This window comes from Bemisia tabaci, chromosome 1 (assembly GCF_918797505.1).
Source record: "Bemisia tabaci chromosome 1, PGI_BMITA_v3".
Classification (NCBI taxonomy): domain Eukaryota; kingdom Metazoa; phylum Arthropoda; class Insecta; order Hemiptera; family Aleyrodidae; genus Bemisia; species Bemisia tabaci.
The window spans coordinates 85,093,339-85,116,239 of NC_092793.1; the positions used below are offsets into that span (position 1 = coordinate 85,093,339).

The window sequence follows — 22,901 nt, forward strand, 5'->3', positions numbered from 1 at the left end:
CCATAAAGTAATATTTTTCCCCAGGGTTAAGGAAATGAAGCTTTAAGAAATGATACAATGTACTACAGCAATGGTTAACTCTAATCAACATGCCTTCCCAATGGCGATATCTCCATTATTTTAGAACATCGAAATAGGTTGTTTGAAAAATGACAATTTTACCCCACCCCACCACTCCCTTGTTTAGAACCATACGCTGCGTAGATGTTGTTTTTAGTGTCTCATGCCTGTTTCATATAACTTTTCTTACAAAGGGAACAACTTACTTTTACAGGGGGAGGAATAATTTCTCGGGGAGAGAAGATTTTTACTTTTCCTGCATGAGAAAATTATATTTCCCCCAGTCGAACAAACCGTACAACATTTACCGGGGGGGGGGGGGGGGGTGGGTATGGACTTTTGGGACACCCTGCATATTTTAGAAATTGAGATGCAGCTATGTCCCCAGCAAAACTTAATAAACCTGCTACTTTTGAGAAAGAATGGAATTGCATTTTACTTTTCGTTGCTCCAGCAGCTAAAGGAGAAAAAGATAGTCTTATAAGGACTGCATTTTGCAATTAAGAACGGCAATTTCTGGCTCATGTTAGAAGCAGCATTTGTGCCCTAAGCTTTCCTATGCAGGTAGATGCTTTTAGACCATGGGCCAGCAAGGGGTAACCCTCCCCCCCCCCCCCCCCGGTGGGAATTTTGAAGGTGGTGATTTTCTTGAAGCTCTCGACTAGTAGAATAAGATTTTTCTTGTTTACGCGAATTTTATCGTGGTGGGGGGAAGTAGGCCCCCCCCTAAACCCCCCAAAATTGCTCAGAATTCCGACTTTTCCGCGAATTTCCCCATTTTTCTCGAAAAGGCTTGATTTTAGGGCAAAACTTCACAAACCATTCTGAAAGCTCGTGAAATTTTGATCTAGAAAAGTTTTGTTTGACTTTGACCAGGACCCGCGGTTCCCCAAAATGGGGGGGGCTTAAAATGTCAAAATATCTCAAATTTCCGCGAAAATGACCGTTTCGCCGCGATTTCTCGCCAAAAACGCGAAGAAGGTTGGTATCATCGTAAAATTGTTTACCCCTAAAATAATAGAGCATTAAATTTTTCATTCGAGGGCCGGCCTAACCCCTCGTGGGGGGGAGGGCCCCCCCCCCAGCAGTACCCACCCTATAAAAACCGTCAAGATTGGCCGCTTCCTTGAAGTAGCGTTATGCGCAAAAATGGGCGGCAACATGAAAACAAGTAGCGTTTGTTCTGAGAGAACATCAATGTGGATTCTTGTAGGGGATGACAGGGGGGAGGGAGGTACATCCTCCTCCCTCCCCCTCCCCCGGCCCCCCAAAAAATAATCACGGAAAACGTTAATAAAACGGGAAAATTCCACTTTATAAGACGACTTTTAGGGCTTGCCACTGACACGCTTACACTAACATAATTTAACGAGGGGGGAGGTGAGAGGGTTTACCCTCCCCCTCCTCTTCCACCCCCTCCCCCTCCCTCAAGAAAATAATCACGAAAAAATGTAAATAAATGCGAAAATTCCATACTCTAAAAGGCGACTTTCAGGGCGTGTCATTGTCACGCTCACACTGTTATAATTTAATGAGGGGAGGGGGGGGGGGGTTTAGACATCTTAGCCTCCCCAGCCAACATTACAAAAGGGTGGGGGAGGGGTAATTTATAAACGTTACTTACTTAATAATTGGAGGGACGGGGAAACCTAGCTGCAGTAGGAGAATTTTAAGATTTGAAGGGATACGTAATTAAATCAGGCAACGTAGAGATACTATTTTATTTTTTGGAAATGACTGAAACTGAGGGAAGTTTATTCTTAATTGACGGATATGTACATTCTTAAGCTTATGTCAACATTTTTGAAACGTTTGGAGAATAGGCTCAAAGTGTATTGGATCGTTTGCCAAAGTATTCAATCATTCATTTGGTCACAGACAGATACTGCAGTGAACTCTGATTGACAAATAGTTATCAAGATAGTTCGACTCGGAAAAAAGCAAAATTATTTGAGTGTTTGCTTCTTATTGGTTTGATTATTACTGAGTTTGCAAGATGAGGTCAACTTTCACTCCGTCAGCGGAAGTAAACTGGGTAGACCCTCCTCCATGCCTTAAATATACTTTTTCCAGTGAGTTTATTGGGCTTATTTCTTTCGGTTCCATTCAGTTAAGAATAGATCGATAAGTTGGTTCTTGTTTTTACACTTGCCTAAATTACTTTTCAAACTACGGGGTATTTTGGTTGGGGGTCCTTTCGTGAAAAAGTATCCCTTACTCCCCCCCATAATCGCTGAATGTTTTTGATAAATTTATCACTGCAGTTTCTATCTGTGACCGAATGAATGATTGAATACTTTGGCAAACGATCCAATACACTTTGAGCCTATTCTCCAAACGTTTCAAAAATGTTGACATAAGCTTAAGAATGTACATATCCGTCAATTAAGAATAAACTTCCCTCAGTTTCAGTCATTTCCAAAAAATAAAATAGTATCTCTACGTTGCCTGATTTAATTACGTATCCCTTCAAATCTTAAAATTCTCCTACTGCAGCTAGGTTTCCCCGTCCCTCCAATTATTAAGTAAGTAACGTTTATAAATTACCCCTCCCCCACCCTTTTGTAATGTTGGCTGGGGAGGCTAAGATGTCTAAACCCCCCCCCCCCTCCCCTCATTAAATTATAACAGTGTGAGCGTGACAATGACACGCCCTGAAAGTCGCCTTTTAGAGTATGGAATTTTCGCATTTATTTACATTTTTTCGTGATTATTTTCTTGAGGGAGGGGGAGGGGGTGGAAGAGGAGGGGGGAGGGTAAACCCTCTCACCTCCCCCCTCGTTAAATTATGTTAGTGTAAGCGTGTCAGTGGCAAGCCCTAAAAGTCGTCTTATAAAGTGGAATTTTCCCGTTTTATTAACGTTTTCCGTGATTATTTTTTGGGGGGCCGGGGGAGGGGGAGGGAGGAGGATGTACCTCCCTCCCCCCTGTCATCCCCTACAAGAATCCACATTGATGTTCTCTCAGAACAAACGCTACTTGTTTTCATGTTGCCGCCCATTTTTGCGCATAACGCTACTTCAAGGAAGCGGCCAATCTTGACGGTTTTTATAGGGTGGGTACTGCTGGGGGGGGGGGCCCTCCCCCCCCACGAGGGGTTAGGCCGGCCCTCGAATGAAAAATTTAATGCTCTATTATTTTAGGGGTAAACAATTTTACGATGATACCAACCTTCTTCGCGTTTTTGGCGAGAAATCGCGGCGAAACGGTCATTTTCGCGGAAATTTGAGATATTTTGACATTTTAAGCCCCCCCCCATTTTGGGGAACCGCGGGTCCTGGTCAAAGTCAAACAAAACTTTTCTAGACCAAAATTTCACGAGCTTTCAGAATGGTGAAGAATGGTGTGAAGTTTTGCCCTAAAATCAAGCCTTTTCGAGAAAAATGGGGAAATTCGCGGAAAAGTCGGAATTCTGAGCAATTTTGGGGGGTTTAGGGGGGGCCAACTCCCCCCCCCCACCACGATAAAATTCGCGTAAACAAGAAAAATCTTATTCTACTAGTTGAGAGCTTCAAGAAAATCACCACCTTCAATATTCCCACCGGGGGGGGGGGGGGGGGGGTTTACCCCTTGCTGGCCCACGGTCTACTTTTATGGATGAACCTGAAATTGTAGTCCCTAATTGCTAAGTGTGGTCCGTTTGGATTTATTTATGCTGGAAGGAACTTTGTGCATAGGGTTTATGTTCTACATAGTTCCCTTTTATTTTTTTTTGTTTGTACGTGGTTCTTTTTAGAATAAATACGTTCAAGTACTTATTCATGTTAAAAACCCAGTGTCTCAGTTTGCAAACCTGCCTAAAAATGGCTTCAAGTTTACTATCAAACTAGCTTCAGCAAAAATAGAGCGCTGAGATTTTTTCTAAAAAGTCTTAAATTTTATTAAGCAGTACATAAGCTATACCAAATAATTTAAAATGTAAAGGTAAAAAGTTTCAATGCAGCTAACGCTTCTTTGAAGGTTCCCATGAAAGAAATAGACTGGATTTTCCAGTAAAAAAATTAGTTTTTGTTCAAGTCCTTCCTTTTTCCTGGGTACTTCCTTTCGTCTAGAATTACAGCTTATGAGAATTTTTGTCATGTTAGTGTCCTTGCCAAACATGTTAAGGCACTTTTAGACATTGTCAGGAGATTACATCCCTTCAGTTAAGCAATGAAAGTAAGGGCAAGACTCAAGATGGCGGATCTTCAATTGCACTCTAAAAGTGTGTAAACTTATTTGGCATTGACTTTTATATTTAGTTTATTAAAATAATTTATCAAAAGTATAAATATAGTCAAGATGAAATGAATATAAATATCACAATTTTCTCGTGTGAACGACAGTAAAGCTTATTGCCTAATGTTCAGAGCTGGAGATGTAAGCGACTTTGATGGTGTTAGTGATGAGTCTTGCTTTCTAAAGAGGCTAGGAATATCTTTAGCTGTTGCATGGTAGGTGTGTGCAGCTCCATCGTAGTTGGAGGCAACATCAATTTCTCCATTCGGATTTAGAAGCGGACCCTCCCCAGCGCCAATGGGCTCCACATCTTCCCTGCAAAACAAATGAATCAAAATTAACTTAAAATAAAAATTATTTCCCTGCTTAAGGCCAAATTTCTTTTAATCTTATAATACAAATTGTACCAAATGAAGACAGATCGCAAATTAGTTATTCCTCAGTGTATTCTCCAATTTTCTTTCATGCTTTGAGGTTGGTGAAAAGTAGACCTGTGCAATGAATTGAATGTCAATCGTAATTTTTCATCGTAATCGGTTTGAGAAATTAATCGTGCTTAATTCGATTAATTTGACTTTACGAAATGTCCAGTTTCGCGTCGCATTTTGAATTTGAACGGTAGCGCGCTGCTAGCCCCTAGCGGTAAAAACTCGTACTGAAAATAGTGATAACCCCGCGAAAATATCCCCATTGGGCTTGTGCCGCGATTTCATGTCGACGATAAAGGTTCTTCGATTTTCGGTGTAAGAAATCTCTCAGAAAAATGGACAATGAGTCAACCTCAAGTGAAAGAAGGAAAAAAAAATATTGGAGGAAAATTATCAGCTCTCCAACTTTTTAAAAAAATATCTTCAAGAACATATATACTTCAACTTCGTTTTTGGTCACGAAAGTCAAGAAATAACTTCGTTTATAGTCACATAAAGAAGAAAAAAAATGATCGCCCGCTGCTTTACATTTTTAGTTTTTTCCCGATTTTAATCATAATCGCGATTAATTTCGTTAATCGTAATCGAATCGAAAAATCCATAATTGTACAGGTCTAGTGAAAAGTCTTTCTTTTTAAGCGATGAATAATTTTTTTATTGGAAATGACCACAACTCTCCGTGAGGATAGTGTTATTAGCATTTGATGTACGAAAAAAATGTTGCAGTTTTAACATCCAGGAATGTTAAAAATTTGCGCGACAATTCTAGAATGTTGATATAAACATCGGGTTGTCAGAGGAACATTCTAGTGAAGTTAAAATTACCAACCAAAACGTTCATATCAGCATTCCAGAATTGTAGCACAGATTTTAATCTCTTGAGGTGTTAGTTTAGAATTTTTTTTTGTGTGTTGTTTTTCTTGCATCCAGAAAAATGTATCATATGGACGTAATTTTGTTAGTACTTAACAAAAAATTCAGTTCCAGACATTTTATTTTGCTTCGATAACATCATCAAACTTTCCTGTCGAAACCTGGGTCTTAAGCGTCGCATGAGCATGTCTTGGGCTTGGGTATGACAGACTGTTAAAGCTTTGAGCTCCTAAAAGTATTCTCTAAATATTGCACACAATTGGTTTTTTTAGTTTCGCTTTAACTTACCATACAGCCATCTTTGACTCGAAACTTCGAAAGGGAAAATGTCAATCTAAGCTGTGTTTACTCTCTGTTTTGGAGGGTCCACCAAACTAATCCTTACAGGTAGAATCTAAAGGCATATTCTTTATTAATACTTAAGTATGATAGAAATTTAAGTAAGAAGAAAGTTGGAAGGACTTACTTGATGACTCTGTATCCATTCTCATCAGCTACATAGTGCACGGTCCTCTTGTAGAATCCATCACTATAGGAATAAAGTCCAGCTAGCTTCAGACCATCTCTCACTTCTTCGCGGACATGAGAATTATCAAAAATAGTATCGCTCACAACAGAATTAAAGGCATACTTAGCACTTCTGTTCTGCTCCAGGCGTTCCTTCTCATTTCTTAACCTCTCCTCAGGGGATATGTGTGAGATAATAGGAGCACTCTCAATCCTAATGGAAGCAGGGGCTTGAACTGGGGTGGAGGAATCTCCTTTAATGGAAATATCCAGGTCAGGTACTTGTTGATTGTTGTTCTGGAAAAGTTGCTGCCTACGAGGGAGGATACTCTCTTGGTTTTCGTTCTGGTGGAGTCTAATTATGGGGTCAGCATGGAGTGTTGGCTTCTCTTGGTAATACTGATCTTCCAATCGAGAGTGCTCCGTTGTGGTGGGAAGGGTCTGAAGTAGGCGGGCCGTAGATAATCTTGACGGATTATTCTGTCTCAAGGAGTCAGCCAGGAATCCTGTGTAGAAAATTCCATTGTTTTGGGCGGTTGTACAGCCAAGTAGGCCCAAAATCAAAATCTGAAATCAATTTTAATCAATCGTAAATCATTCTGATCAAGAGAAATTACATTCAATAAGTGTTATGAATATTTATACTATCAAGATATTTTTTTTTATTTTTGCCGCGTGAGTGTGCCTATCAGTTTGTATCATAAAAAATTAACTTCCTTTTTAATTCCTCTCTCCTCAACATCTAAAATTAGAACTACAAAGGATCGTCGTTTGGATCCAAGGATCCTAATAGCCAAAATACTAGTATCAAATAGGTACTCATCTAATGGATACCTTAGTTAATATATATTTTATACAGTATAAAATACTTGTAATCTAAATACAGTGTCTATTACATATCCATGGTGAAACTACCAGGATAGGTATCCGTTTGCTATGTCGTAGACTTCCTGACGTACTTTATAATTTAAGGGAAACTACTCAAAGTCAATCTTTGAAAACGTCTCCGTGAAGATTTCAAGAGATGATATTGATTTGTTCTCTTTCAAAAAAATAAAATGGGAGCGGAGATTTTTAAACTACCGTAAATGACATATGTGATCTGGTAGTTGTACTGTCGATATGTATCAAATACTTGCATGTAATTCCTATTTTTGCCATCAGGATTTGCTGCTGTCTTTTTTGCTCCAGAAATCACAAGTAAATGATTTTTACTCCTATTTAGGTGCTTTTTCAAAGAGTTTCCACAACTCTATAAAGAAAGAGAGAATTTCCACCTTGGTTTTAAACATCCTGGGGTCATGATAGCTGCAATGAATCGCATTGGTATTCTCAATGTATTGTTCATCTAGCTCACTAAGAGGACGTATGTGGAAAAAATCATCGGAGGTTTGACCATCATGATGCTCGGGATAGCAATGGAAGGAGAGTCGTTCAAGAGGGGGAAGGTCCTTCATCTTTTCAGATCTGTGATTATTTTTCACACAAGCATATTAGAGATGCATATACTGCTTACTCATTAGTGTTCTTCTTTACTTACACTATATCCAAATTTGCTAAGGCTTTTATATGAAACCTATTTTTTACCTATTTTATAGGTATGGTATTGAATATCGTAATATGGGGTGAATGGGGACAGGCGGGTGAACTCGACAGGGACAATTTCGATTTACTTCCGTTCGTCAGTCATAACTCGGTAAGTTTGGCACCTACAGAACTCGTTTTTTTCCGAAAATGCATAGTTTGGCATCCTCTTTACTTAACCGGTGTAATCGGTGTTGTTTAGTGAAAACATAAAATGTCAACATAACCTCAAAACCAGACCTTGAAAAAAAGCGGTAAAACAAGCGTGATAACGTCCCATGCAAGTGGATCACGAATTAAAGAAAAGTTTTTCTTTTAGGTTATCACATTTTGACATCATTAGATACCCTGCTCATCACCAAAAATGATGAAATTTGCTCGATATTTAGGTGGTTTAAAAAATATTTTTCTCCAAAAAACGAGCAGTCGGGAGTCTGAGTATCATAGATTCAGGCACTGGGGAGGGGCTTTCTTTGAAATTTTCCGCCTCTTATCACATACTTTGGAATACTTTTATGTACCTATTTCATATTCTGAGGCCTTTGAATGCTGCCCTGCTTTAATTGAGGAATTTATCTTTCAGAACTCACAATGATCAGGGCGTAAAGGACAATTGTCATCTGTTTGCTTCTTACTGTTTAATTTTTGTCAATTAAAGACATATTTTTCCAATTCAGATTCGAATTTCACTTTTCTTTAAAACTCAGGTAGTGTCTCCATTCACTCTCCAGTTAACAGAATGGGAACAACGCTTTACTTACAATGAAATCTGCTGGTGTCCCGATTCACCCCAGTGGAGGCTGAATAGGGACAGTAGGTAAAACAACAAAATTAAATTAGTTAAAATTTTCGTATCATCAAAATTTTGGGGGAAAGTAAAGGTCTTACAAGGTCACATCTGCCTGTTAAAAAAAACCGAATTCTCGAAATCAGTAGGCCACAGTCGTGTATTTGTATAAAAAACCGTCCCCATTCACCCCATATTACGGTACCTAAAAAAAGGACATCAGGATATTTTAAAACGTTATTTATATACCTCTTTTCAGCTATTTAATATCTATTGTATTTAAAAGGTATTTTTACATATCTTGGTAGGTAATATAAATCATATTTTGGCTTCTAGGGAGGGCGACTAGCCCGGTCGTCAGATAGCACCCCAATAATCTGGAAAGTGCCGGACGACCTCACAGTTACCGACAACGAATAGTATTTGTTTTATTTTGCGCTAATACTTCGTTAAATCATACAGGGTGTTCTAAAAGTCCCGCTCCCCCCCTCCTCTCTAAATTTTGAACGACTAGAGATAGAAAAAACCGGCGCTCCGCGCCGGTTTTTGGGGGGGGCTCCGCCCTCCAAAGCCTCCCAGGAGGCGCGTTTCGCGGGCGTCTTTTCAGGGTCGTCTGCACATCTAGTTTTTATTCTTTTCAAGTGTCCCGCGCATCCACCGCGGGAAGGAAGTGTATTTCCCGAAGTGGGATTTTTGTAGTCATAAAATCGTACGTCTGAAAGTCATTGTGTAATCGATAGTTTTTTTCCAGATATTTCCTTTCCTTGGGCCGCTGTGCCACGAACAGTTCTTCCAAAAACTTTCTTCACCTGACCCACTGTGCGACGCGCAGTTTGTCCAAAATCTTCCTTCCCCTGAACCACTAAGCGACGAAAAGCTTGTTCAAAAACTTCTTCCCCGTGACCCACTGTGCGACGAAAATTTTGTCCAAAAACTTCCTCCCCCTAACCCACTGTGCGACGAAAATTTTGTCCAAAAATTTCCTCTCCCTGACCCACTGTGCGACGAAAATTTTGTCCAAAAACTTCTTCCCCCTGACCCATTGTGCGACGATCAGCTTGTCCAAAAACTTTCTCCCCCGACCCACTGTGCGGCCCTGCTCCGGCCGGCTCCCCTCATGCCGCGCACCCCTCGCCCAAAACTTTCAAAGCCCCACCCCTCAAAATCTATTGCCTCAAATTTCAATTTTTTTCCGCAGAATAGTAGTTCTATTGAGTCTCTACTAAATGCAAAAAAATTGGTCAAAATATCTTTCAACGTAAGAAAGATATAACTACTCCAAAATCGAAAAATCTTAAAAAGGGATTTATATATACATGAATTTGAATGGCATCTATTTTCGTGATCTACGACCCTTGATCGGTGCTCTTCACAAGGTCTCGGGTCTGGTTCCGACATCATGGGAGAATGCAATAGTGTATTTTCTTCGGAAAATACACTAAAAACGAAACTTTGGGAATGTTTCTATTTCAAAGAGGACCATCTTCCAGGGGTGTCAACATTTTTGCCCCTCCCTCAGGGGAGACGGGGGCTACCGTGTACCTTATTTTTGAGTTTTGCGAAAATCAAGTTGCTCAACCCCTAAAAAATTTCTACGTAGTTTCTAAATGAACCCCCTAAAAGGAAAAACATTTTAAAAAATATTTTAACCCGTGTCTCAACGGGCCTAAATCCAAAATTCGAAAATTTTGGCAAGCAAAAGATCAACTCTGAAGAAAAATCGCAAATTACGGTCTTTTGGGTGGAAATTTCGTCGGTTTTGGCGTATCCTGAAGCGTTAGGTCACAAACGGCCCAATGACAGTGTGAGGCTATGAGCCGGCGCGGCGGGGCGCGCCGCGCTGATCGCACGCAGGGCTGCGCATCGCAGCATTGCACAGGTACAGACGACAGGACGGCGGGGTGGAAAGGGGATATCCGGTGGAAAAGCAAGTAACATTTTAAGCAGCTTACCAAGTCATCACCCATCCGCTTCAAAATACTCGCCAGCTTGTGTGTCACTGTGTATCACAGGGATTCTATATTTTTCATTTTTCATTCCATATGGGAATTACTAGATCAGAGGTTCTCCATGCACTGTCATTCACATTCATGAGCAAACATTTCACATGATAGAAAAACACTCGGAGCACTTCCTGAATTTGGGGCAATTTTCTTTCATCAAATTTTTCTTCAACTTTTCCAATTACATTTACATTAACCGCATTTGATCGCGTAAAGAGCTTACTATTCGACAACATCGCACATATCTTTTTAATTACTCAAATACCTACCAGTGGTTTCCGGTGAGTAAGAATTTTCTGTTTTGATGATCAACAGGTATGTTGACAATAGCAGCTTTTATTTCCCGGAGATTTTCAGGGCTGTTCTGTAGTTACCTAAGGCAAATTTTCCTCACTTACGCTCCTAATTGTACAAACTATTCGTCACTCCTTTCATCGCTTCCTTGTATGGCTCATATTTCCTCATCCATATTAAAAAAGTATAATGCATTTTCATTATGGATAGAAAATGTGGATGCTTCTCCACCTGATATTCCCCTCCCACCCCGCCGTCCGGTCCCTTCGTCTGTGCCGGTGCAATGCTACGATGCGCAGCCCTGCGCGCGCGCTCAGCGGCCGGCCGGCCCATAGCCTCACGTCGTCATTGGGCCGTTTGTGACCATCGCTTCAAGATACGCCAAAACCGACGGAGTTTCCACCCTGAGTCCCGTAATTTGCGATTTTCTCTCAGAATTGATGTATCGCTTTCCAAAAAATGTTCGACTTTTGGATTTAGGCCGGTTAGGCCCTTTGAGGCACGGGTTAAATTTTTTTCCTTTTAGGGGGTTCATTTAGAGACTACATACTAGAAACTTTTTAGGGGTTGAGCAACTTGATTTTCGCTAAGCTCAAAAACGAGGCACCCCCCCCCCCCCCCAGCAAAAGGCGTCACGCTATCGATGAGGACTCTTATGGGGGGACAGGGGCTCACAAGGACTCACTATGCCAAAAATTAGCTTGTTATTAATTTTTTCTCTTAACATTGGTATAATTCCTGGACTCATCAATAGAAATGATGTCCCTGAACATATCTATGCTAAAAAGTATGATAAATTATGACTTTATTTAATAACATGAGACTTTAAAAGCCGAAAATTTCCGGTCGGTTACGCGTCGCCAACCCCGATTTTGAAGCAGAAGAGCAACTTGCGCTAGTAAATCAGTACTGATCATGGATTCTTTGGCAATATTTACCGAAAGGAGATTCTAATGTTCAAGAAAATTGCCATGTTAAAGTGAAATGTTTATTTTTAAGCAAGAAAAGTCATTAGAATGAATGTTGGCACATTTGGCAACGTTGGTATTTTTGCAGTTGTACGAGGGGTATTCGTAAATTAAGTTAATATTTGTCATATCTTCTAAACTAATAAAGATAATTTAAATCTGTAAAAAGTTTGTGAATTGTCATACTCTCAGCTTTTTAAAAAGCTTCAGTTTTCTAAATTTGGTCTTTTGAGTGCCGAGTGACATCAGTTTTCCCACACCCGTCTCTCACCACCGCGTGTCCAAAATTGACGCGCGTCTTTAGGGGTGCTCGATGAGTGTTACTCATTTATTTCTTAGAAAGAAGCACAAATATTGATGCAAACAGAAACTGTGATTTCATTAAAGGCTGAAATCAGCATTCAAAAGAAAATACCTTGGCTTTTTGTCTCGTCAAGTGATGCTGCTTCATGACAATGCTAGGCCCCATACAGCTCATGTGGCGAATCAGTTGTTGACCTCCTTAAAATGAGACCTTTCCCACATCCTTCTTATTCTCAGGATCTCACCCCACGTGATTTTTCACTTATTACCTGAACTAGAGAAGAGTTTTGGCGAAAAAAGTTCCGTGGACGACGATGAGGTGAAAGAAGTTGTACAAAAGTGATTGCACAAACGAAATCGCCAGTTTTACGGTGATGGAATGAAGAAGCTCTTGTCATGGTATGTAAAATGTGTTTAACGATATGGGGATTACGTGGAAAAGTAAAGCCAGATCTTCACAAACATGGAAATTTTAAATTTTAAACAAAAAATTCCATTTTGACAATTTGCAGGATGAAGCCGCATGCTAACCGTCCAGTGACCCCCCCGTCAATTTTGGACACGCGGTGGTGAGAGACGGGTGTGGGAAAACTGATGTCACTCGGCACTCAAAGGACCAAATTTAAAAAAACTGAATCTTTCTAGAAAGGTGAGAGTATGAGAATTCATAAACTTTTTACAGATTTAAATTATCTTCATTAATTTAGAAGATATGACAAATATTAACTTACTTTACGAATACCCCTCGTATTAAGTAAGTGTGCAGTGTTTTCTCGCCAGATGAAAGCAGGAGTTTCAAAACTGTCATTGAAGTGATTGCTGAAGTCGTCTCGACCGAAACATTACAAATAAGTTGGCTGTTTCTACACTGAAAACTTTAATTTTTATGTAAACCAGTAATTTTTAGGTCTCTAGCACTAGTTACACACTACATAAAATCCTTAATTTAATATTATTTAACTAATAGGAAGTCTTCAAAGTTTAGAAAACTTTTAAGGCAGCATTAATTCCACCTAACATCTCAAGAATTGCCTGGTTTTATCTTTTATTTCACATTTTCAAGTGTCGGTTATGCTGTGTCGCTTACGTAACTGACACAATATGGCAGTGCCGCCATGTTTGCATGGACCTCCAGCAGTCCCGCGGGAAGAGCTGATACCTGTGATTCAATGGCTTGCTTGTCAATCCCTATAACTTTGTACAGAATTAAAATAGTTCGTGCCAAAGCTGGAAAAAGGAAGTTTAATACTTTAAAATGAAGTAATGAAATTTGCTTAAAATTGGTGCGCTATTATTTTTACGGTGTTGCACATTTTGGCTATTCCTGCTATGGCAAAATCAACCGCAAATAGTTTTTGAGTATAAGGGGAGGGGGAGGGGGCAAAGTTGTTAAATCGCCATCATTCTGACAGAATGTTTACAGCAAAAACGACCGGAAAAATGGACGGAAAAGTTACACCTTTGATTAGTTTTGGCTGTAAATGTTTTTATTGGACTCCCATGCACATAACTGATTGTGAGTTCAGTTTCAAAAATTTCGGCCGCCCAGTGGTCCAAAATGGGGGAAATCGTGGACAAATCAGGATTCTTCGTCAAACCTTTTGAAAATGGAGGTAAAATTGTTGGTCTCCTGCAGCGTTCATGGCTAACAATGTTGGTTCTCAATGCATAGAATGAGTCAGTTAAGCTCGGGAGGAATTTGCCTGCAAATAGTCGGATCTTTCAGTTTTCGGTACGAGAAGAACGATGCGCATGTTAAAATTTCACGAAAAATTGTCTCCACGGAGATATAACGCTTCCTTTTTAGAGGTCCTCGAAAACGTGTTTGAACCGACCGCCGTGAATCTCCGCGTCATAGACGGGATGATGGCGGCGACGAAACCAACCTGCCTACTACCGCCACGCCGCCGTTGTTGACATCACGATTTCTCGTTTGAGGTTAAGCAAGTTCTGTGTGAATGTTTCATATCCTACATACACCTGTATCGCATTCTGATTGAAAAGCTTAGAGAATTAAGAGCAATGGATATGAATCACAAACAAAGTAACCGGCATAACCTCCAATTGACCAACAAAAACATACCTACCGCCGTGCTACCGCCAACGCGTCGCCGCCGTGTATTCTTCCACTACGCATTCCGCCGCCATATTGATGTACGTGTGCGTGTACGCCATACGTGTACATGCGGAACCTACGAGCGCGCAGTTCAAACGCCGTTTTAGGCCACCCTAATTTTTGGCACTTTCGAATAAACTTTTCTCCCGTTTGCAGTCATCAAAAAAATTTAGGAAAAAAACTGTAAGCTTCGGTCACTTACTAATTTCGAATGACACAATAAAAAAAAAATGACTTAATTGACTCATTGTGTTCAGCTTTCGGACAGTGGTCCAAAATGGGGGAATTAGTGGACAAATTAAGATCCTCTGTCAAGCTTTTTTAAAATGAAGTAAAACTGTTGGTCCCTTGCAGAGTTCAGATTCTGGATGGATTCATTCATTCAATTTTTTCAAATTATTATTGTATGCCATAGACGTTATCATTCACATAACTTTGTTATAGATTAGATTTTGTAAAATTATTTATTTTTGCATTGCATATGGGTTAGCTTCTTCACCACGTCACGGTACGAATCTTTGAAGAAGTTTTATGTTCATTTTATAGCATTTCTATTCTTTTTTTCTTCCTTTTTTTTAAAGTTTTTTTCTTTCTTTTTTTTTGTCTCCGGGTTTTGTAATTTTTTTTTGGCTTTGTTTAATTTTTTTAATTTTTCTTCCATTTTTTTCTTATTTTTCTTAATTTCTGAAAGTCTGCATATTTGATTTCTGAATCTTTTGCCGCAATCACACGCTGAATGTGGGAGCTAAATGTGGCTTGAATGTGGAAGTCATCGGGCCGATCCATCGGACTAATGTTGGATTTGTCTGAAGTATTCGAGTAAATTTGATACACATCTGGATGAAAATAACTCGAATTTGCTAAATTTCAGCCGTTGGGCGATGACTGTTGACTTCCACATTCAGCTGCTAAATTCAGCGTGTGATTGCGGAAATTGTCAACATTTGTGATAGTAAATCTTTGATAAAAAAAATCCCATCAACCTACTTTTATTGCCTTTATTAGCTACCAACCTATTTTGAATTTACACCTTGTAAATCTAGCGAAAAACCTCATAGTTTTATGTTATTTTTCACAAATTTTGACGGAGGATATTACTTCGTCCATAATTTTCCCCATTTTGGACCACTGAGCGATAAAAATGTGTAAACCTGAAAACAATTTTAAGCATTAAGGACCGATAAGAACATTGTTTGCCATGAACTCTGCAGGAGACCAACATTTTTACTTCCATGTTTTAAGGTAATAGACAAAGAATCCTGATTTTTCTACGATTTCCCCCATTGTGGACCACTGTGCGGTGAAAATTTTTGAAACTGAACACAGATATATCGACGGTGTAAGTCGGCAATCACATAACTCGTTTGCGGTGTCTGAAAATCTCCACCTCTGTGTTATTTTTTTAGAAGAGAACAAATTGACACGATTCCTTGAAGTTTTTTCAGAAATTTCGTCGCATAGAGAAGAAAAATCACCGGAGTTTTAAAGAATAGCCGTTGAGTAGTTTTCCGTTTAAAAAATAAAGTATGGTAGGAAGTCTGCGACGTCGCAAATCGAGTTATGTGATTGCCGACTTACACCGCCGATATGCTCGGGGGACCGATAAGAACATTTACATCAGCCAAAACCCATCAAATGTGCAACTGTTTCGTCCATCATACCTGTCGTTTTTGCTGTAAAAACGCTGGCAAGAATGGCGGCGATTTGGCAACTTTGTCCCCCCCCCTTTACCTACTTAAAAAACGTTCGTATACTCACGCTAAAATTTAACCAGAGTTTTAGGGTATCACAATAGTATCGTTTGGGTCCTGTTATAGAGAAATCCGCGCGGTCTAAAGTAGTGCCAAAAAACGGTCGTTTTTAGGGTCGCGCTTCAAATTTCAAAAAACCATTTTTCAGAGGGGAGGATTTATTCGAGAATAAACCCCCAAGACAAAACATCTTTGTCTTGAAATACGTTAAAAAAACACTCTTTTTCAAACTTTAAACACAATTTTCTAGAACTTAAGGTTTATCTACAGCTGCGTGAAGTAAGAAATTTCTCCGCGCAGGGGGCGCCACCGCTGTGTTTTGATTTTTTGGTCCACGCTATTAGAGTCCGTACAGCCCCCAGTAAGTTCTTGAGCTTTTATGAAAGTTAGGGGAACTTCTGTTTAAATCGAAGAGTCATAAGTTCTAGCCATAACATTCTTCTTCCTATTAACACTAAAAACGACGTAAAAAGAAACTTCTGAAGCTCTGAAATTTGATCCCAGAAAAAAGTAGGGTTAAGCATGATGGCCTTGATGCAACCAATCGCGATGGATCGCTCTCAGTGGTTGCAGATATCTCTCTCCCACCATGAGCTGTCTCTCTCGCACTTACAGATATCCCGTAAGAGAAACTGGGATCAAATTGTAGCTTTTATTATTAAACTTTCAAAGCTCGCGTTTGTTTCTAAGGATTCCAGACGTATGCTGCTAGAACTTATGAGTCTTAGAATTTAAGATATCTATTGTGATATTTAAATAATCACTGATTTCGGAGTCGGATTTTAGCAGCGCGACGTGGTGGATTTTTTCAGAACTACAGCTGAAGATTAACCTTAAAAATTAGACAGCTGCCACTAGGTACGGTCTCAAATGTCTGTTCTCCCGCGGAGAGAACTCTCTCGAGTACTCGTGCTTCACGGTCAAAAGGCTAAACTATCCCAGTTAGCAAGACTGGAAACCAACCCGCATCCTGCGCGTGTCGCGGAGAAAAATCAGGTTTCTCCGACGCGCGCGGGAGAGAGACTCTACCTTTTCGTAGTTCCGCGAATTTAGCCGGTTGGAGAGTGTGTCCAGCACGCCTCCCGAGACCGCTCCCACGGGCAACCAAGAGAGGCCGCGGAGAGACATCGCTGGCGCGGGTTTAGCCGGGTTCCTCTCAGGGCCCAGTGGAATCTCGGTCGGACCCGTGCAATCTTAATGTTTTCCCAAGAAATGCACGGGAAAAATCCGTTCATTTACTTTTCTTTGTAGTTAATTCTTCATTTCAGACTTTTTTAAATTAGGAAGCAGCTAGTGTTGGATGTAAGAGGTCTCCAAGTTAGTGCGGGTATTTACATTATTTTTTTTCCAGGCCTCTTCCATGCCACTACACTCCTTCTCCCTTATTGAATAAAGATTTTTTAGAAAAGGAAAGAACGAATTTTTCTCGAGCATTCCTTGTGAGGAAACCATGATTATTAAAAAAGATGTTGTCTTCTATGCAAGTAGCCGCTTTGAAAACTTGCTCATCCCTAAAGTGTCTACTTACTCAATTTTGTGCTCGCTTAACATTAAGTTCAAAATAGTATTTTCCAACCTGCAAATGCTCAAGTCCAATTTTACCATATAACAGGAAAGAAATTTTATATTTGGAAAAAAAGAAAAAAGAACTTCAAAATGCTTCACAGAAGGCGAAACTACAAAAGCAGGTACCTATCTTGATTTGAGTGATTCAAAAGTTCCATTGCTTACTTGGTTTTTTGTTTATAAGATAGGTACACTATCGTACCAAGATTTGTGGTTAAAAAAACTTAGAAGAATATTAATTCTGGGAGAGGGAGAGGGCAGAAAAAACGAGGCATTTTCTGCAGCCGGGCTCGTCATGTCACAAATGTATGTACCACTACTTGTTCCTCTGCATGTACAGGGTGTCCGGAAGTTAACGTAGGTACTTGACTTTCAGGATCGATTTTTCGGCTCTAAATATGTTTTCTTTTTTACTCTATACACATGTCCCCGAAAACGCGCGCTTCATAAGTGAGCTACGCGCTTCCAAAGTTGCCCTTTTTTCCTTTCAAATACAGCTGTAACTCCTCGTTATTTAGTTGTAAGTGGCTGAAACTGTGTGCAGGGGGGTATTTTATAGTGGACCGTTCATTTTTGTGTTTTCAAGAAAGTATGTCTTCGGAAAATGACGTTACAAGCGTCCCTGAATTTAAGAATAAAAATTGCGATAACTTTTTTGGTAGATGATACTTGGTAAAACGAATTACGGCACGTGATAAGCGCAAAAAATCATGGACACTAAGTATTGGTATTGTACAAAATTTTCCCGAAACGCGTTATTTCGACGCAAGAGAGCTTTGAAAAAGTTCCAGATTTTCGAAGCTGGGTACACAATATCTACTGCAAGGATTGTGAGAAAATTGCCTGAGGAGCAAGGGGCTTCGAAAATCTCGAAGCTATCGCGACGGCTCTTCCTCTCTCCTTGCTCTGTTGCGTTGAAATGACGCGTTTCTGGAGAATTTTGTAAAATACCTAGTGTCCATGATTTTTTGCGCTCTTTCGCGTGCCGTAACTAGTTTTTCCAAATATCAGCTACCAAAAAAGTTATCGCAATTTTAAAATTCGGGGACGCTTGTAACGTCATTTTCCGAAGATGTTGGTACGTCCTTGAAAACCCAAAAAATGAACATTTCGCTAAAAATACCGCTCTGCACCAAGTCTCAGCAACTAAATAATGAGGAGTTACATCGACTTGAAAGAAAAAAAATGGCAACTTTGGAAGCACAAAGCTCACTTATGAAGCGTTTTAGGGCATACGTGTCTAGGGAAAAAAAGTCGTATTTTGAGCCGAAAAATCGATCCTGAAAGTTAAGTGCGTCAACTTCCGGACGCCCTGTATAGATGTTTTCACAAATTACCCAGAGAAAGTAAGTACTTAACTACCTGGTAACTTGGTACCTACGAAACTTTAATTGCAGAATTCAGTTAAATTATGACTTTCGTATCTCTCAAAAGAACTGTTGAAACGTTTAGAAAATCCTTCTTGATTATTTTTTTGAGTAAAAGAGGTTGTTCAGTCTTTCATTAGATTTGGCCCCCTACCAGATACCTATGATCCATTTTTTCAGGCAGTAGTATGTGAGACGTTCAAAAATGGCAGATTTTTTGGTTTGGATCAGTCCAGATAGGGGGGCGGGGGGTCAAAGGAAAAATCTTCATCTGACTTTATCTTTTGATGAAAAATCGGATTGAGTTGAACTTTTTTATAAAGCGAAATTGCAATTGAATGATCTCAAGAAGACCAATCTGTACACGCCATTAACAGTGGCACGAAAAATATTTTCAGAGCGAATTTTTAGCGATTTTTTTTATTTCTTAGGGTGCAAAAATTCAAATTTTGCCGTGTCACGGCATTGCGCAATAACTCCAGCGGAACAAAAATCAGTTTTTGCATGTAAAATTTATACCTGTCGTAAAATTTATTTTAAAAAATGCCCAAAAAAGGTTTCCCAAAACGAACGATTTAACCGTTTTAGTACTCTTTTTTTTCCCTAAGAGTTGTCTTTTTAAAATCTTCTAGTTTCATAAAAGTTTTTTCAACAGTCGATATGCCACTCAGGAGCTTTTTAGATCCCAGCTCAAGGCGATTCGCTGACTCGATTGCGATATTTTTCCTCTAAATAAACCACGCCTTCATTGTCAAGATTGGTGAGTAAATTCTTCAGTCTCCTGACAACAGAATTGTGATCTCAAAATTCGAGAAAAATGACGAGTACCTAGCGGAAAAAATGGAACTCATCGATGCGATATATCGCATGCCGTTCTGACACAAAATATGGCGTTCATCGAATCACCTTTAACCATATCGGTACGTACCGAAGTTCCTAGTGGTCAAAAGACGAGCATAATCAACTTTATCATCCGAGAGGAAGAAAAATTAAACACTCACGTGAACTGGGGCTGTGTACATCACGAAACCAAGGATCGCTGATATCACTCAACACGTACATCAAAGTGCTGTGCAAACCCCGGGCTGATCCTATTTATGGGCCAAGAACTCAGCCTCTGGTGTCATCGGATGAACAGTTCAGACGGCCGCACCGACACCAAATTTCGCGTAACGATCTCCTTTCCGGGGGTACAAAAATAATGCATTCCCACCTGAATCAAAACAAGTCTCCACATACCTACCCTGCATGCCTGGAGGGTTGTTGCCGCTGTATTATTTTCGGAACGCACGGCACCGCTGATGACGTTAATGTGCAGCGAAATTGTTGATAGATATACTTCCTCCACCCTGTCCCGTTGACCTTCTTAAACTTCTTGTCATTTTTTCATTGACTCAGGGCGAGAGCGGAGGAAATCCACGGAGAATTTCGATTGGGACCGTGAGGTACGTGTGTGTACCCTATAATTGGACCGAGTTTATCCGAAAGGAACCAACCCACATTTTTTAAAAAATTGAGTTAAGAATGTTTTTGAGTTCCTTTAGCCGTATATTTTCTCCTGCCAAAAACTGAAAATCGAACAACAGAAATTAGTTTGTGAAAAGAGAGGTTAAAGTTTACTTTCTACATTGAGTCTTATGCAGGAATAAAACTGCAAACCTCTTTTTCTCAGTTTCAACTTAATGTGGGTTAGTTACTTTCTAATGAACTCAGTCCAATTGTTCATATGTTCGTGTCCAATTTATTTCTTCATGATGACTCGGCGAATTCGCCAGTCTCCCTGCGGTGTTATAACCCCTGTTCGTAACTCGTTGGGCAGTTTGATGGGGCGCAATGTAACTGCCAAAAAGTGTCGCCGATTGAGGTGACACGATTTTTTAACGGCATCCTCGCTTAGAAAATATTTTACTTCAATATTGCAATTTTAATAGACATTAGCAGCTCCTCTTAGAAAGTAATTGCGAAAATCCATGATTACCTACTTATTGCCGAAAAGAGGCTTATGCATCTCCCATAAGAATCGGGCCCATAACGGAATCTTGTCATACTTCACCTCTTGTGGAGGAATAAGGGTAGAGAAGTTAAAAAATGGCGGAGTTTTTGAACCAGCTCCCCGTGGGGGGGGGGGGGGGGCCTAGGTCCCGGTGCCCCCAGTTCCATAATTATCGAGGTTGCAATCAACACATCAGGCGTATGCTGAATGTTTGCTACACAACAGTTCGTCAACCAGCTAATTATTTTCATTTATCTGGTGGAAGTGCTCATACGATTATACAAGATCATTTGCATCAGGTTTGCCAGCGATGGGCACCAGGACCTCCTTGCACTTCACACTCATTTTGGCCCTTTCTAAAACCATTAAACCATTGAAAACACGATATCCGGCCCATCCCTAGTACCTAACCATATGTGAGTTATATGTTGGCAGTAGGCCTTTGTCTCCACGAGCCGTTTCCCGAGATTTGTCCCAGGGAAAAATCCCACTTACGAAGTTGGGAAAAATATTGAGTTATCAATATTTTTCCCAGTACCAAGTATGGTACTTGTACCCTTAGGACCCACTGAGAGAAGAAGATGTGAAAACGAACTGTGCAATATTTTATTCATTACTACATTGTTCATGTTTGTTTAGTTAAAATAACGTGTCTAATTGTCAATTGAGTGCAATTGTTATTTTAATCCTGGTTAAATACTGTCGTGCCTCGGGCTCCGGGCTATCAAAAATAACCCTCCAGCTAGCTCAGCAATGCGTGGGAGGAAAAACCCGGGCACGCAAAAAAATACAATACTAAGAAAACTCCTAAGAGGCAAAAAATATGGCTATATAGCAAACTCTAGGTTTGCGTCTTCCCAATGCGACCTTAGGGTGCGTCAAAAAAAATGAAAGTCTGAAATGTTCCGCTCCCCAGGCGGCAATCGATGACGTTTGGTAAAAAAACATGTTTGCCAAAATTTGGGCCAATTTCAACCATTTTAAATGATGCCAAAGGTCAATTTTGTGATGAAATTATGATATTTTGGTTTAGACCTCGATTTCGTACAAAAAACTCGATTTTACGCTGAAATCGTGCGTTTACGAGAAAAATGCCAAAGAACTCGAATTGTAGAGGATGAAATTTTACACTAGGAAGACGTCTTTGTAACCGATAAAAATCAAATTGAACTAGAAAAACTCAACTCGGTATTTATTTTTTTGGTCCTCAGAATTTCCGAGGTCGTACAAAGTAGAGGTTTAAAAGACTCATTTTTCACGAAAATAAGTCGGAAGAGGGTATAAATGAACTGTAGGCAAGTGTTGAGGATGCAAATGTCATCAGAACTTCCTCAGTTTCAAAAAAAGTTCCAAGTATTTTGCACAATCCTCCAAAAAGTCTACGGCTCGAGAAGCAGGATCGTGCTATAATAGTAAGGGGAAAGTGCGGTTTGACCGGGAAAAATTGCGTAACAAACTTTCCCTATGTAATCGTCATCAGTAGGCCCCCCTGAAGAACTTCCTAAAAGTTAAAAATGGCCCGACCCCGGAATACCCCTCAGAAAAGTTAAAATTGAAAATGGCGGCCGTAATAAGAGGGTCCGGGAAATCGGTATTTTAAAATGCTCATTCTGTCTCATCATGTGAGGTATCATTTCCTATGTAATTTTGGTCGTCAATTTCATAAATGAATTCCGCAAGGCCCCTTCTGAGCTTCCGTTTCTCTCGATAGTCGTATGTTTCCTTTAATTTCCTTTATTTAATACATTTATAACATCAAATTTAAGTTTCTTGGCCATAAATACATGAAAATAAAGACACTTCACTTTCCTTGTTCCTTCGGAGAATATTTAAAGAAATGCAACCTCCTACCTTTCACATTTGGCCGCCATTTTTGATTTGAAGCGCCCCCTTTGGCCGGAGGGCCTTGCGGAATTCATTTATGAAATTTACGACCAAAATTACATAGGAAATGATACCTCACATGATGAGACAGAATGAGCATTTTAAAATACCGATTTCCCGGACCCTCTTATTACGGCCGCCATTTTCAATTTTAACTTTTCTGAGGGGTATTCCGGGGTCGGGCCATTTTTAACTTTTA

General features: G+C 39.9%; 2 protein-coding genes across 4 annotated transcripts in view; one reads left to right on the top strand and one right to left on the bottom strand.

The window, feature by feature from the left end:
- The window catches only part of LOC109033309 (proteasome adapter and scaffold protein ECM29), a 480,922-nt gene that overhangs the window by 262,003 nt on the left and 196,018 nt on the right, over positions 1 to 22,901 (top strand). The gene's annotated exons all lie outside the window — the stretch shown is intronic.
- Positions 3,916 to 22,901, bottom strand: part of Cpr51A (Cuticular protein 51A) — a 40,962-nt gene continuing 21,976 nt past the window's right edge. Inside the window, exons 1-3 of one of the 3 annotated variants that reach the window (XM_019045886.2) lie at positions 19,827 to 20,874; positions 6,046 to 6,653; positions 3,916 to 4,593 (exon numbers count right to left, since the gene is read on the bottom strand). In XM_019045886.2, coding sequence (XP_018901431.2) covers positions 4,392 to 4,593; positions 6,046 to 6,653; positions 19,827 to 19,847 — 831 coding nt within the window. In that variant the 5' untranslated portion in view covers positions 19,848 to 20,874 and the 3' untranslated portion in view covers positions 3,916 to 4,391. Of the gene's footprint in view, positions 4,594 to 6,045; positions 6,654 to 13,623; positions 13,993 to 19,826; positions 20,875 to 22,901 lie in introns of those variants that run through there. The other 2 variants (XM_072306342.1, XR_011900849.1) reach the window with 2 other exon arrangements.